The 17,964-nt window shown below is 33.6% G+C and overlaps 1 protein-coding gene across 1 annotated transcript in view; it reads right to left on the minus strand.

The window, feature by feature from the left end:
- The window catches only part of Grd (gamma-aminobutyric acid type A receptor subunit Grd), a 142,486-nt gene that overhangs the window by 3,643 nt on the left and 120,879 nt on the right, over positions 1 to 17,964 (minus strand). The window contains exons 5-7 of the mRNA XM_085958664.1: positions 2,609 to 2,691; positions 2,039 to 2,171; positions 5 to 293 (exon numbers count right to left, since the gene is read on the minus strand). Of these exons, the coding sequence (XP_085814790.1) occupies positions 5 to 293; positions 2,039 to 2,171; positions 2,609 to 2,691 (505 nt within the window). The remainder of the gene's footprint in view (positions 1 to 4; positions 294 to 2,038; positions 2,172 to 2,608; positions 2,692 to 17,964) is intronic.

The following is a 17,964-nucleotide window of genomic DNA, read 5'->3' on the forward strand; positions in this document are numbered from 1 at the left end:
TCACCTGTATGATGGTAGCAAATATAAACCCGAATGATAAAAAGACAAAAAAGTCTAAGGCTGTCGGGTAAGACACCTTCGGTAGGTCTGTCCTCGCTTCCAAGCCCAGGAATGTCATAGTTAAAACAGTGGTGATTCCGAGGGATACCCTGTCTGCTGTGGCCTCTCTATTCAGCCAGAAGGATACCCATGACAGTACGACCAACAGGATGCATGGGCCATATACTTGGATTAGGAAGTTTCCCATGTGACGTTGAAGATGGAAACTCACCAGCAGCATTGAGTACTCACCTGTATAGAAATCGAATGATGATTTGGTCAGAACAGTGCTTAGTCTCTTTTGAGGATGAAAAACTTAAAGGATTAGTCGGTATTTGACAAATATTTTACACCTGTTTAAATAATAAGTAGTATAATAGTATTGATGTTTACAGATAATAAAGATCGTATTATTTATTTATCAGCACAACATATAGGCGTTGTTTATGTTTTCCGAAAAATAAGTCTTAGCTATATGTGTCTTTAAGGCATAAAGTCCACCAAAGCGGCGCTCGGTGCGCTCTCTACGAAGTAGGCCCCCTCCCACCCGCGCATTACCCTTCACCTATGTAATAAGGGGCTCAAGGAGCACAAAATAATTATTATTATCAGCGTCTCTCATAACAAAGCAATAAAAATATTATTAAATTTCTCGGGGCTTGTAATTAATATTCACGATGACATCATTCTACCAGCGAAATATCGGACACGCAATAACTAAACAAAGAGTTCACTGTTATTAAATAATGCCTTCTCGCCCGTCTATCGACGACGCTTCCAGGAGCGTGATTTTGTTTGCCGTGTTCAATGAATGGACTACGTTGTATTTTCGTTAATTCGTGCCGCTGAGAAGCCACACAACGATGACTCATGGGGCGGTCGAGCACAATGCGTCGTCAAATCCAGTGTCCGCTGGCGTATTTGATTACGTTGTATTTTCGATGATTCACATAGAATATGCGCGAGCGCCCCGCAAGCCCGCTTTAGTGGACTTTATGCCTAAAGACACGCGGCATAAGACACCATTAGTTTACGGAAAAATGTTTGCTTCTGGCAATTTATAATTGAGCGGAAACAAAAGCCCAAACTAGGTAAGTATAATAATATTGTGTTAAGTCCATATTTTTTAGAATTTATTTGAGAATAGTTGCTGCATTGCCCAGAAATTGATTATAAGAAAAAGACGTAATTCATTAAATTGCTGTATGTAAACTCCAATTAGGAAATCATACTTCTAAAGAGCACACTCCAATCTGTATGAAACGAAGTAGTCGTCAATATGCAAATACTTTGTTGAACATACATAATTCTGAAAACACTCGTGAGAAAATAGGTATAGACAATAGAAATTTTTTTCAAAAACACCCGAGTGTTTTCAGAATTGTTTATGTTCAATAATTGGAATTAACATTCTTCAGTTCAAGTAAGTTGCAACAGAAAATATTGGAGAGATCCGTGACGTCGGTTAGTAATTAAAGTAATAAATACTTTAATTTAGTAATAAATACTTTAATTTAAAATACAAAAATCGATCGCTTACCCGGCTTACCGTAACTCAATTTGGAGAGCACTAATGAGCAGTTATTAATAAAAGCCAATAGTTAAAGTTTGTCGCAATTAAGCATGGCAGTCGTAGCATAGTGGTAATGCACAGGGCGCGATACCCAAGAGACGCAGGTTTGTTTCCTGTCGCGTGTCTTACTTACTTTTTTCGAAAAAGATTTTTTCTATTGGCTATATTTTCTCATGAGTGTTTTCAGAATTATGTGTGTTCAATAATATAGAATTTACATTTATAAATCTTGTGAATTCGTTGAATAAAAGAAATAGTTAATTAAAAATATTTTATTGTTTGCAATGAAATAATGATTGTTGAATAAAGTAGAGAATATAATATTTGTATGCACAATAATAATTATTGTTTTGTTACGGAGAATATTTACTATTATAAGATAACTTACAGATGATTGAAGGATCCCTTTCGTCTTTTGGATACGATTTCAGGACAGTGTTGGTGTGGTTGGCTGCGGGGGTGGCTATCAGGTCGAACTGGGAAAGTTTCATATCTTCAGCGATAGCCACTTGATATTTCTTGTTCCAGCGATAGATCACATCCATTGACGTGTATCCGACTGCAAGGAAATTCAAATCATCGAACTAACAATCAAAATTTGAGTGTAAAAGATCAATGAAAGCATAACAAATCCTGTCAACATAACTATTCATGTATTTCAACTTTAACAAGTATGCAATATTTTTGCTATATGATATTTAAATCCGTCAGTATCTTATGGAGGGCCTTCCAACTTGTCAGTGACTCGAGCCTCCATGCATCTAAAACCACTGGATATTAAAGTTATTGAATACGGCACGTGTTTTGTTCATATAGTCAACACTATCAAGTATTTAATAATATAGTGGATAACAAACACCTCTGAATATAGCGTATTGTGTGATCGAAATGTGTTTAATACCTGTTTTGTGAGGTGGTTACTATGTAATAAATAAATTATATTAACAAAATTTAATTAATATGATGACGTTCTGAGTAGCATACGTTATAACTTACATGACCCAAATTTCAATGGACATCTTTGAGTATCCATAGGGAAGTCTTCAAGATTCATGGGGCACCCTGCTTTGATTGTTAACCTGAAAATTAAAAATATCTACTATGTAGAAAAATGGTTTAATTAAAAATATTCGCACTTAACTTTCCGACATAGTTTTCATACCATCCTTAACTACCTAACTTATAAAGAAGTTTCGAAACAGTTTTAGTTGGTTACTTACGTAGGTATTTCAATTAAAAGTTATAGGTATTTTGGTTTCTTAAAACTTTGAAGTTTGTTGAAGTTAATTGGTTTATGCAATGTGTGCATCGTCACCCTATAATATAATTACAACCCTTATATTCAGTGGTATATACATAAATTAATAAAATTATTAAATTAAAAAATAAATTATTTTGCTAAATAAGAAAATTATTGTATGTGTATGTCTACATATTTGTATTTATATTGTTTTATAAATATTTTTTTTATTGTAATTAATTATTATGTTGAAAATCAACTAATTGTATTCGGTGCTATCCGCAAGTAGTACTAGTTCATAATGGGTACCTATTTACTAGGGGCTTAAATCCCGAAATCTCGTTCGTTTTTGACACCAGTTATGAATTCAAAAAAATGCTTTCGTCTAGTTCTAGTAAATGCAATGACATGAACATTATTTAAAGAAAACGGCTAGTTTCTAGACACATTAGAAAATACCATTACGAGATCGGAAAAAATATGCACAATGATAAAACTTTGTATATTGTAGGGATTGCAATACCAGTATTTCGATATTTCCTTTTGAATACCGGTACCTATTCGTAAAATAATTGAAAAAAAAACATAAGTATCTACCAATAAATACGTATATAGGTACCTATGTAAAAATCTTTTTAAAATATTAATATTTTATAGCACGTGTCATTGCTCGTCACCAAGAATGATGAAGAGCCACGGAAGTAAACCAGACATCGCGTAACCCGAGAAAAATTTACAGTCCTGTTAAGCCTTTTATGTTAATTAAAACATATTGTTTCAATTTTTAATACCGAATATAGCGGTATTGTCTGATTTTTTTAAACCGGTATTTCGGCATCGAAAAATACTGGGATACCGGTTTTGCAATACCTAGTATATCGATACGGTAACCATTAGTATTTCATGTTAGAGGGAAGTCCTTTAATCGTGGTTTCCTTTGGATTCTTCAGAAACTCGACTTTTACGGTTTATTTGAAAAAAAAAACCTTCTTCAACCAACTTCTCAAAACCTTGGTTGGCGTGCACTAGAGTGTGCGTTATTCCTACTTCGATATAATGTATGAAGGTCTATTCGCGAAGAAAAAAGACCTTGCTCGCCGTAAAATGCCGCAAACTTTTTAAAAGCTGAGAAATTTTCCATCGTAGATACCAAGCCGCAATGGCCGACCAGTCCAACCGAGGGTCGGACCGACTTGAGAAGCTTTTCCCTTTCAACCGACATATGGGCATACTCCCAGACGATGTGATCGGCATCCTGCAATTCGCCACATAAGCAAGTCGGAGATTCTATTAGGCTAAGCAGACATAGCTTGGAGGCAAAACCACCGTGTCCGGTTTAGAACTGAGAAGTCCAATGGTCTGGAGTAAATCTGGTTATCTCTATATACCAATTTATATTAGGAAAAAACAAATGGGTTTGTCTGCCCTTGGAAGTGGTGGTCCATCGCCCTTGCCATGCACGCAGAGCGGTGTCATTTCGCCAGGTCGCGTAGGTACAATAACTTTTCGAGCGCACCAAGCGCAAGACCTGAAGGTACACTATTCGTGCCAGTAAATCCATGCACGTTTACAGGCGTTATTACGCTTTATGAGGTGGGAATATGTACAGTGATGCCAACCGTACTATAATTATAGTACAATACTATCCGAGAGAAATGTAAAATACTATAATTTTACGCCAAATATACAAAAATACTATAATTTTAAAAGATTCAAGACGAAAAATGTTCCTGTAATGAAATACTATAATTATGAAATATTATAAATTTGAAATTAAATTATGAAATACTATAATTTTTACGCCTTTGTACTATAATCAGCATAGAAAAAGATGGCAACACTGTTATATGTACGATATTATTTAGCCAAATACCATATTTATATTAGGTATATAAAAATATGTTCGTACGAATGCCATTATTATTTATGATTTAGTTTGATCATTCATTTACCCGTCACTGCCTTCATTATGTTTTGTTTAAAACCTAATTATCCAGCTTCTCACCTTACCTACCCCCTCCCCTACTGTTCAAAACTCTTGATTTCTACGCTAGGTGGCAGTGCATTAATTAAAATTTCCACCATTATTCTTTTTCATTTTCCCTTTCGCTTCCCCGCCGTGAGCGAGCGATTGTTCGTTTTTTCCCCAGATTTTTTCAATGACGTCACGACGCGAATATTTTCAATTTTCACTCCTTCACTTCTTAGTTAGCATTTGTATTTAGTCGTTTTAAAATAATAAATAATATACGTCGATATTATTATTGCAGTTTCAAAAGTTCTTAATATAGGCTGTAGGGATCATAGTGCATAGGGGGCTTGTGAAGATAATAACAAATATATTACTACTGATGTTAGTACAAATCGTAGAAATAACAAAATAGACGACGATAGTGAGTTTATTTATTTAGTTAATATATAATATATACTTAATCTAATTTTTAATTATTTGATAGAAAGCTGTTAACGACAAGTCTTCAACTTCAGTGCAATTTTTCGATCTGTCAAGATGTCACGATATTGTATACAAAAACATTTACGTACGGATTATTACAGTTTTTGAACGCATGAGTATTGATGGTAAATGTATCATCCAACGCATCTGTAAGCATTACGTATCGATGCCTCTGTTAGTCTGATACTGTTATAATGTAATATAATATATTATTATATATAATATATTTTATTACTGCTAGATTTACACCGAGCAATTCTATACTTGTGGGTATTTGGTACATGGCACTCACAAGGGGGGGCTGACAGGGCTCTAGCCTGGGGGTCCGGTGTGGCAGGTCGTCCTTATAAGTGAGGTAAACACTCATCACAAATTTATTCTAATGGGAAAAAAGTGGCCTGCGGCGCTACCTGAAAAGTTTTCACATTTTAACATAATGTGATACAATTTTTGATTATTGTAGGTATGTTGATATTTGACAAAACTTTAGTGAATTTATTCAATACAAAATAATCGCTAAAAAACAGCTTTAATTTTACCTGAAACACCATTAAGAAAACGCATCTGTAGAGCATCACATTACCTTTAAGCCTAGCGATGGGTAAGGGGGAGGGGGTTCGCCAAAGATCATGGCCTGAGGGCCCGCTTCAGGATATGGGGGGCATGATTTGGTATTACATTGTATCTCATGTCTATATGTACATATTATTGTGGTTATCCGGATCTACAATATCTATCAGTAAGTTCTCCTTCGAGGAGGTTAATTTGGGCATCAAAGTTTTTCAAAACATAAAAAATATATACAATTTATTTTAAATACACGCGACCCAGTCGCAAAATTCGAACCCTGGACTCATCGAACCAGAAGCTGGCGCGGCGGTGAATACAAGGCCACATAAATATGAATGAATTGATTACGTATTAATAATTATTGTCAAAAAATTACTTTTTCATACGCAATCCTTTGCATTACATATCCTAGGCAGTGATAAAAAAAACGACGATAGAAAGTTGCCAACTTTCGACAATCTTTTTCTATTAATTTATATGTTTTGAAAAAAATGTATATTATGTATACCTAATAAACAGTTGATGACTTCACTTAAAATTGAAAATTTTTAAACTATGAAATATTTATATATATTTCGTTAATTAATAAATAGATTCCACAAAAATGAATGTTTTATTTTTCTCTTAGCTGTTCTGTTTTGTCACTGCTCTGTTTTGTCATGTTCTGTTTTGTCCTCAATTATAGTTTTTCAATTTATGGCTACGGCCGTATGTTGTAGCTTAACCACTGGGGAATGCCAAAAGAAATGGCGTATTTCAAAAAAACACTACCTTATTCTTAGGTCAATAATTATTATAAAGCAATCATTATTCATAAGATGTTTATCACACTTGAATGGTTAAAGACATAGCTTATAATAAGTATCTTTAGAATCATCTTCAAATGTGTTAATCTTGCCGATTTTTTGAATAATAAAATGCCTAATTCTTGTAAAATTTGGGATCACAGAGATTATCAATATAATTTTTTATCGTAAATATTTTACAAAAATTAACTCGTAATAAATTATACTAATGGTTTCATAAATGCGTTTAAAAATTAATAAACGTAAGAAATCTTAACACCACTGCACAGTTATGTACCGAAATATGACTATATTCTAAAACATTAGAGCGAGAGGTTTAAAAGAATACTATTTTATGTAACAAAAATACTTTATGCAGTCATCAAATGTTTAAAATAACTATAAAGGATAATAAGGCTTCAAAATTATATAAATAGATTATCTACAACGTTTAAGAAGTGTCCAGGATCATGGTTTGAAAATACAATAAAAACTCAATTTTGACCTACGACGAGCATGTCCCCCCTTAACAAGAATTGGAATATTTTTCGAACATCCCTGGATGTGCGTTCCTTTTAGTATAATATAATAATAATCCACTTTTATGTGATATTAAATTCACTTTCAAATGTCTCATACCATACCATATTTTCTCACATCGGTAGCAGTATCGGGTAGCTAATAAACTTATTAAATGTGTTAATATCATTATGCTGTGTAATATTAATTTTGTAGTTATTGCTTGTTTGATATTTTCCGTAAAGATAGGGAAACTTCGACGTATTTTCCAATACAGCCAAAATCTATAATTATTATAAATTACATGACACTATCATAATATAGATTATAAGGAAAAGGTGATTTAAAAATAAAGATAACTCGGATCAATCAAATTACACATAATTAAATTATTACGATAACCTCACGCTCTTGACCTCATTGTGGAATTTCCGTTAATTATTTATTAATAGCTTTGGGGCTATCGACCAACTGTTGTATAAATTATTTATAATTAAATAAATATAAAAAAAAAACAAAATTATCAAGTTGGTCCTTCATATTATTTTTTACAAAATAAAATAATTGAGACGAGGACAGATCAATATAAACAATTGAAAGGTTAAAAGTTCACGTATAAACAGAACGTCTTCAAAATAAAATCCTTTTTCCGTCCGCTTCCTGGGTGGAGAATATAAGCACCATGCAACACATCCAAGAATACTTGTTGCTTTTCCAGTATTCCCCACGTCATGTCAGCATTTTGTAACTCCATCGTATCATCATCATCAGCCAGGATCGGTCCACTGCTGGATGAAGGGCACCTAGTTTCTTCTACTCTTCTCGGTCTATAATTCTTCGTTTTAATTATACAGCGGGGGTTTTAGCGCCCGGTTGGTACTATTGTATGACAAGATTTGTCCAGAGGTTTTCCACTTGCCGAGCGACATTCCTGCCCACTGACATTTCATATCGACTGTGGAAAGCGTCATAGAAAGCGGCTGTGCATATATGACGGGTGGTGGTGGGAACTTTAACGACTGTGGAAAGTAAAAAAGGGCGTAATCCACACAAATCAAATTTTACAGGAGGCACAAAAACGTTTTTGTTATGTTTTTGGTCAAAATTAAAATACAAAATAGACATAACCTTCAAGTGCATGATGATTATTAATTTGGTTTTTATATCTTTAATCTGATATTAATTATTGAGTTAATTAAAAAAAAACAACAACAAAAATTATGGTTAAGTCGTTTTTCCCGCGTCACTTCCTTCTTCTTTTTAATTGCTAGCTAAATTTAGATAACAATTCGGCATTTGCAGCTTACATCCTTTTAGTCCAGTCAAATTAGACTGAAAAATATGTTATGGTTGCAAAAGGTGGGGTAGAAGATTTTTTCCCCTACTTGTATATAATGATAATGCGTACGAAAAAAACGATTTTGCCAATTCGAATGACTTCGGCACAACTTTTGGCGGGCAAAAAACCGTAAAATTTTGGAATTTTTGTTGGTTTTTCGCTTATATCTCAAAAACGGTCGATCGTAGCAAAATATTGTTATATATATAATTTTAAAGCTTATTAAATTTCCTAAAATTTTTATATCATACGTTTTTTTCTATCTCTGACCGTTTATGAGATATTTGCTGTTGAAAACAGTATATATGAATTCGAAAACACGCATTTTAGTAAAAATCAAACTTTAATGAGAAGAAATACCATTTTAAACTTAAGATCTTACAAATAAACAGTTTGGGGTTACAAACTAGACTTTATGGTCAATGGGCCCAATGTTCCAGATGGTGCGTGGGGGTGGGGGGAGGGTAGTGGGAGTGGTAGAAAGGGCCATATTCCAATACTCCCCACCAGTACCGCTGGTGCCACGATACGAATCAGTACCACTTTTGCTTTAGTTTAGTCTCCATCGCGCGCGCAGTTATGTTTATTCTTTACATGTGTATTGTGTTGGGATACAATAATTGAACTTACCGAAGAAGTAGGTGCACTCCATCACCTTACTAGTAGTATTGATCGAACGAAGTTCGCTCGTTCCAATGATAATGTCCTCAAAATGGTCATAAATAAATTTGAAAAAGCCATGTGTTCGCTAGAAAATAATGGTCCTACTGCAAAACTATGGTTACAGGACAATGCTCATCAAACACTTTATTCAGGCCGAACGAACTGGTGATTGGAACTTCATTTGAAAAGTATTGAAAAAATGTTTCCATTCTTTCATGCAGCAGGCCATTTTCTTTACGCCAAAAGTACTCATTTGTATCTTCAGGATATGCAACAACTGAAAGAGAAATGGACGCTGCTGAATTTGAAGAGTTCACTAGCAGAGGATATTTTACGATACGTTACGTATCGCAAAATGCGTATTTGCGTATCGTAAAAACAGCAAATATCTCATAAACGGTCAGAGATAGAAAAAAATGTAAATACAACAACTTTAGGGAATTTAATAAGATTTAAAATTTGTATAACTATATTTTTGCTACGACCTACCATTTTTGAGATATAAGCGAAAAACCAAAAAAAATCCCAGAAATTTGCGGTTTTTTGCCCGCCAAAAGTTGTGCCGAAGTCATCCAAATTGGGAAAATCGTTTTTTTTCGTACTCATTATCATTATAGACAAGTAGGAAAAAATCTTCTACCCCACCTTTTGCAACCAAAAAGTACAGATTGACTGGACTATTTGGATACAACGTGTATTTAGTCGTTTAGGTACAACGTTATTATACAATAAAACCTATTTTGAAAAAACTGAGGGTTACGCCATTTTTCCTTTCTATGGTCGATATGCTTGGCGACCACTATCAGATACCTCTATTTATGGAATCGGTGCCAATGATTGAACTGAAATAGTTTCTATTACTACACACTATTGGAGTAGTCCAACATTTTTAGTTTGTACAATTCTCTCAATGGGCCTGAATTCATATTTGCGCTAAAACTAGAAAACTAGCAATTTCTCGGCATAATGTGAAACAGTTAGAGTGGTCATTCCGCGTCGGACGTGATCGCTCAAGCCCAAATAGGATCACAGAACAGCTGAAGGGGGGCAAACGCCTGAATCTCGGACGCTAATCCTGCGTCGGAATTTTCCGGAATGTCCTTCAATCAAAATAGCCGCTGGAAATCCCCTTTCTGAATTCATTATGCCTTCTGATGTACAACACTTTGCATTCGAAATTGAGTTGTCCACGTGTAATCCTCGTTTCTTTATTTTTGATGGAGACAGGCAGCGTTGTTGCTTAATTTATTTTTTCATCAAATGAATTTATTTTATTCTCAGTTGATAATATTATTATTATGTTGACATGCTGTTGACCAAATAAGAAACCCTTTTTTAGTTTAGTGCTTTCAGTGTAACAAGACGTCACTTAATTACCGTTTTTGAATATCAAATTGGAGTTCAATTTTACCAAGAATTCTATGATTCCACTGATTAAGTTGGCTGGCTTTTTCATTATTTACAATCAAACTATTGTTTAAATTCAAAACTTTTCTTTGCTGCTTATTTTTTGTGACCCTCATTGATTTTTATCGAAATGACAAATCGCCCAAGACCTGTAAGCTACTGTGCCGAATACCACAAATAATAGTACAAATTATTGATATATTCTTTTATTAGTGGGTAAATTTTACATTATAGGGTTGTAACGCCAAAAGAAGAGGAATTTATTTAATTATCTGTGTATGTAACAACGTACACTGATTGTTTTGTAATTGTAATTAAATGGAATAAAATAATATACATTATCTTGGGTATTCACAATTCTGTATTGGTTATTATTATTATATTCGACCATGTCCGATCTTAATAGGATCATATGGGCCTCCACAGGGTGGAGGTTTGTATTAACAGATTTTATTTTTACGAGAAATGGATGTCAGCCACTTGCTCAACCTATTAGGTCCATACTCTGACTCATACACAAATTGAAAAACAATATGTGTACTTGCCAGACCCAGGATTCGAACCTGGGACCCTCGACTCTATAGGCCGGCATTTAAGCCACGCGGCCATCGTGGGTTACATACCTCTAAATTGTTATGGATTTACTGCACGCTGGTCTCGAAATAAGTCTTTTTCGCCATTATTCTCGGGGTCACATTAACATGCCCCCCACATCCTGAAGCAGGCTCCCAGGCCACGATCTTTGGTGGGCATCTCTACCTATCATTAAGGTTAAGGACAATGTGATGCTCTATAGCAGCGTTTCTCAAACGGTTTTATGCGGAACTTAAGGGCATTCCGCGTTTAAAAAAAACATCCAGTTAATTCATTAAATTCTCGGCACTCAGCATCATATTATGAAGCAGCGAACGCGACCACCTTTTGTGGTAGCTAGGGAATCCAATCCCGAGCCAAAATTCTGATCGCGGGATTACAATTTGACAACCCCGGGATTGGCATTTTTTTCCATTGTTAATATAAAAAATTTATATTTACAAATAACATTGATAAAATCGGTCAAAAATAAATCGAGTATAATTTATACTATTTAAGACATTTATTGTTAATATTGTATATCTACGTTCAATCTTGGAAATACTTAAGTTTAATGGAGTAAATAATACTGTTATATAAATAATAATGTGAATTTAATATGAGATTTCTGTTTCTGATAGTAAAGACTTAATGAATGGGTTAGCGAGATTTAAAATAGTAAAGCAAATAATCATGGTGTACTTATGGCCTTTCTAATTAGTCAGCCAAATATGAAACTGCCGTAAAACGTATGAGATCATGGTGGAATTACTTTGTTAAAAGTGCGAAGTATTGTTTTTTTTCCCAATCTTTCTCATTTTTATTAATTTATGTGAAAAAATAAAATGAATTGGCAACTTACACATGGGTATAAATCAAACTTCATTCAAACTCAGTTTATTTCTAATGTAGTTATTTGTTATTAAAAGTATTTTTTTTGTTATATTTTCGTTTTTATTTTATTTTCCATGAAAATTGATAAAAAAAATGAATCCCGAAAGTTTCGGGATTATGTTTATCAATCCCGGGATTCATAGGTATCGAAAATAGCTCGGGATCCCGGGATTAGAATCCCTAGTGGTAGCCAAGTAACATGCGACCTCTCGCCATGTTGAATAAATACCTAGCCATTTTTATTAGTTAGAAAACACAATTCAAATAATTATGTATTAAAATTGTACCCGTGAATTAATATTTAATTATATCAATCATCATAATATCACATCATGCTCTTACACACAACCATATACTTTAAAATTGTAATATCTATGAAGTAAAAAAATCTCCACAGGAAACTTTTTTATTATTAGTGCAATTACGTGATACTTATGTGTTTATCTCACTTAGCTTCTCGAGCCGCCACGCCAGACCCCCAGGCTAGAGTCCTGTTAGCCCCCCTTGTGAAGGCCATGTATTCATTGCAGGGTCAATTATCAAAGAATGGTAGTAAAACAATCGTGAAACTAAAACAGGGTTATTAAGTACCTACTAAAAATATTAAACGTACGCATGGCCACGGTGTGTAATATTATATTATAAACTGTCGCTGAGAAAAGCTTTACAATTCTCAAGGGTATTAGTTATTACCATTTTTACAACTTTCATATGTCTTTTTTATAAAAAAAGTACTTTATACAAGCCTTTATCGTAATATTAAAATTTCTGAATAGGTACATTTGGTAATGTTGAACTTTAAAAACGGTAGGTATAGGGTGGTTCACATCTGGGTTACGATTATTGAAGCTAATGGTGTAATATTTCTGTGTTACGGCTTTAAGAGTTATGTATCATTGTAGAATAGATGTGAAACTATTTCTTTTTTATTTCTGACAGAAGATATAATGTATTGTTATTGTGTTAAAGTGGTAGGTAATGTGTTCAGATGATAGGTACGTGTTATAGCAGCTGGGCTATTCTTGTATTATATATGACTGAAATCAAAGGCTTAAACGCATAGGTGTCCAACCTTTTGACCTCGATAGGGTATATTAAGTTAAGTGAATTTCTCTTGGGGCGTTTATAAAATATTATTAATATGGTTAATGTACATTTGTTATTATGAAATCAGATGAAAAATGGACACATAAAACTAGTGGAATATTTACGGTTAGGTATTACATTATTTAGTTGGTGGAAATATGTGAAATTTGAATTTAAACTTTTTACTTTCTTAGCTTTTTTACCAAAAAAACTCGTTATTTCATTTGTACCTCAATAATAGTATTCTCTAAAAAAAAAATACGACCAGCTTTCCCATATTTCATTCCGTTAAAAAAATCTATAATACGAAAAAAATTATCCAACATTCAGGTCGAAATTTTTTTTAGTTCTCTTCCAAATCAAGAAAAAATCTGTCTGGCCCTTTTTGCTAAGAAAACAGATTTTGTCTCAAGAAAAAGTCCATTTCCTTTCTTCTTACTTTTTTAATCGGTTCTACTGTCAGGTATGCATCTTGGCCGCTTAACGAAGATTTTTCCTAACAGATTTACGAAAAATGCATGTTGCCACTAGCGCAACTTATTAGTACAAGCACATATTGCAAAAAAAATGTTTTTGCCAGACGTTATCACCTAAATAAAAATCAGTGACGAAGGCAATAGTGAGTTAAACTATCGTGACAATAACTGTTTACACGTAAAAATGCTGACTGTCTCTCCAATATTATTCTTCAAGAGTAAGCGAGACGCAATGTTGTCATTTTATGGTACTATTTGACAAGTCATAAAAATCGCTTAACCTCAAAATGAATCTCTACGCGGTGTAGTTTTTTTTTGCCGGCAGGTTCGCCACTATCGTTCTACTACGCAGGCGCAGATCGAAAAAATCCCAACTGTCGCATGACAATTCAGAAGCTTCCGAACTTTTTTGATTCATGCATGCAATCTTGTAACTTGCATGACAATACGTGTTTTTTTTAAATTTTTTTATTTGTTTCTTTGTTAAACACCACAACACGCCGTGAAGCCCAATAACAGCGGCAAAACACCCAGGCTTGAGGAATTTACATATTAGATTATGTCAATATATTTTGACCTCACTGCGAATCGAATCCGGAGCTCCCGGATGGAAGGCCAGCACTTTACGCACTGCACCACGAGAGCCGCCATTATACGCCATTATAGGCCGCAATAATACGTACTGTCAGCAGTAAATTCATGCACTTGTAAACGGGGTATTATTCTTAAGCACAGCATCGACAATAATTATTGAAATGTCAGAAAAACGTAAAAAGTTCCGTTTATTCTACGTACCTAACTATATACCTACATTTCTGAATTGTTCTTATTTTTATCGCAGTGCGGCGCCAGAGATGATCATGTAGTCATACAGTCGATGTGTTACCATTGCATTGTTGTCTATTTTCAATTCAGTCTTGAGCGGGTCACACCTTATTGAAAATATAATTCATTTGTTTTACTTTTTGTCAAATTCGAATTTGCCCAACGCAACGGATTTTATTTTGTTTCATGGAAAATTTTACGTGTAAATCGACACTCTTTTGTTGGACTCCGAACAAATAACAACTACGATGTTAAATTATAATACCTATTCTACATAACTTATTAATTATAAATCAGTATTAAGTACATTATTATTATGTTAATAATTAACAGTGGATTATATTATAATACAGAAGAATATAATAATATCTTTTATTATCAAAAACCTGTAAGTAACACAACAGTACTATAATTTGCCAGTAATAAAAGAATAAATCCATTTGCACCTTTTATACATAGATTTTGAATTATGAATATGTAGAAATATAACAAGCGACTTATTTGACAGATCTGCATTGAGATAAAAACGGCGTGCTAAGTGTTACAAGACAATTTCTCATTTCGTTTACAATGATTCGTCATTATTTAGATGAACCATCAAATAAAATCTAAAATGGCTTGCCAAGTAACAAAAGCAAAACCTCAACATGAAGCTGCAATTTTCTTTTTCGTTGACAAAGAATGCGTTGAAATATAATGTCGGCAATTTTAAATTTTTTGACTAGGTATTAAACCGAGTAGAGGGTTTCCATGAAAAAGATAAGACGGTCGCTTCGTCAAAAAGTGCCACGATCTTTAAAAGGTACGTTTTTCATAATCTGAGTGTAAAGAATTAACTTGTATAAATTCTGGAAAAATAACTGTTAGGTACTTTATTTTCAGCGATCAATGGTGGTTTATAGTACAAGCGAAGCAATCGCAAGGGGAGCTCCAAACCTGTCAGCGCCCCGGAACTCCACTAAACTGCTACTGAATAAACGTTTGTATTATTTCCAGTAGGTACAGTAATTCTTTTTAGCCTTTTTTTATACAGCTACAAATATAAATATTGGGTCAGTTGTCATGAATCCATTAATTATTACGGTTAAAAAAATAATTAGGTCTGCCGAGAAAATTACACCAACTTCCGTAATATTATGAAGACTTGGTTTAGCCATCTTTCTCGTATTTATTCAATACATTTTTTGTCACTTTTCGAAACGAAAATTCTGTTAATGAAACGAAAAAATGTCCAAGCCGTACGAACAGATTTGACATCGGTTACTTATTGGAAAATATAAAACGTAGGTATTATTATTAAATGGTAAAACTTCAAAAATATAAAACAGTACTTGAGTGTCTACACATAGGTAGGTACTATGACGAAGCCTCGAGCCGCACTTGAAATCGGCAACATAAGTTTTATGTAAATAAGACAAGTCTATCGAAAATCACAAGTGCTTCTTGAGCATTTTTTCGATACAGCGAAAGTATTAAATTTATTAGAAATAATGTCGTAAACTCTATATTCTTTCATATTATAAAGCACAATCTAATATTAGAACCATAAACGCTTTTGGCAAATGTGTTGTGTTTATTTTTATTGCACTGTGTCTTGCTGACTATAACTGATAGTGTTGCCAAATATTTATCGCCGATAAATAATAATAAAAGTATATTCAAAATTTTTTTTTTATCATCATCATTAGAAGCGCGACAACCCAGTGTAGGTCCTGGCCTCCATCAGAAATTCTCTCTTCATCTTGTCGCTATCCAAAGCGGCCGTTTTACAATTCGCTACCTACTCAAAGCATAGTCGGAAATCATCGATAGTTCCTCTATCCGGCTAATGTTTGACCTTCCTCTTTCCCGGCGCCGTATTGGATTCGTAGATATCAATAGCTTTACTTTTAGCACATACAGTGTTCATGATTTTGCTAGCGCAGTCTCACAATCTTAATTGAGTAAACTAAATTGCTATCTTCATAGAGCTCAGCATTGCCGTCACGGATTGGCCAATAAATATGGCAGAAGATTTTTCTTTCGTAATTGTTTAGTGGTCATTATTTTTTTTTTAGTTAATGTGAAGGTTTCCGAGGTGTAAATGGGCACAGGCTTTACAAGTGTGCTTTTAGTTTACTGAGATGGTTGTATGTATACAAAAATGCCTACATTTTATGTTTATAGTTAGTTAGAATAGTTAGACGTTAAGAGCATACTTCAGTGAAACGGCAAATAATTTTCAACTATAGGTGCAACGAAATTTCGGACTCGCTGGTAATCGGAGAGCGAAAGTCGAGGTGTGAACACGTCATTTTGTTTTGTGATGGCGATGGGGGAATTAATTCTTAAATTGTGTAAAGATGACTAAAAACGTTACCCATTTACTTGAAAAAGAAAACATGTCAATGAATATATTATTAATATTATTAATAGAACAATAAACATAACATTAAATGGACGTATGTTGAATTTTTTTGACAAATTATCTTTTGTTCTGCACGCATCGTTTGCACAATCTTTGCATCGCGTAGTCACGATCGTTTTAGGCCGTGCCCCAACTGAAGTATAGTCTTAATAGAACCGGTTGAAAATGTGCGATTTGCCTAATTTTATTTTGCTAACATTTACAGTAATTAAGTGTCGACCATTTGATAAGAAAGTTTATTATTGAAATTTGAAAATAAAATTCGATGCAAAAAAGAAAGCAACGTTAACCAGCCATTTAGCTGTGAAATATAAAAACGTCATTTACTTACCACAAATATTGAATTGATAATAAATCGATGCGTCTCACATATTATTTAAAGTTTCTTGAATAAAAGATTTATCTGAAATTTGAGATATAATTTACTTGGTTGGTTTAAGTATATTAAACCGTCTCTGATCCGAGGGTTTGACTCCCGCGTTAGGCAAAAATTACATTTTGTTTTTTCCAATGTGTATAGAAGTAAGTAAGAACTTAATGAGTTGGGGAAATGAATCTTAAGGTTCGACATAAATAGTGCAAACTAAACTTTGTCGGTCATAATTATTTGTTTTTATTGAAGTAAAAATATAATTTGCAGATGGTGCTGGTTAGTTTTTAAAATTCAATTAAACCAAGCCACAATAGTTTAGGAATGCTATGGGCGATCCGAGAAAAGAGTGCACACTTTTTCAGTCATACTTATTTGCTTTCGCTGAACTAAGAATACATACGAGTATTACAGATGGTGTTGGTTAGTTTATTTAAATTCATTAAGCCCTGTCTAAACCAAACCATAATCGATGTCCTATCTATAAAATATTTAAAATTATGTATAAATGTATAATGGCATAATTTGTGATATTTTAAGGTAAACGATTTTTTTATCTACTAAGGCTTGGGTTAAGGGCGGACGTGCTAAGCGTGTGTCAAAATGGAGCTTTTTTCTATTTTCAAAGCATTATCCTGGACATACCTTAAACGTTGTAGATAATTTATTTGTATAATTTTGAAGCCTTTTTATCCTTTATATTTATTTTAAACATTTGATGACTGCATAAAGTATTTTTATTA

The sequence above is a fragment of the Rhyacophila brunnea genome, unplaced genomic scaffold (assembly GCF_057557595.1).
Source record: "Rhyacophila brunnea isolate RB1 unplaced genomic scaffold, BYU_Rbru_1.0 scaffold_8, whole genome shotgun sequence".
Classification (NCBI taxonomy): domain Eukaryota; kingdom Metazoa; phylum Arthropoda; class Insecta; order Trichoptera; family Rhyacophilidae; genus Rhyacophila; species Rhyacophila brunnea.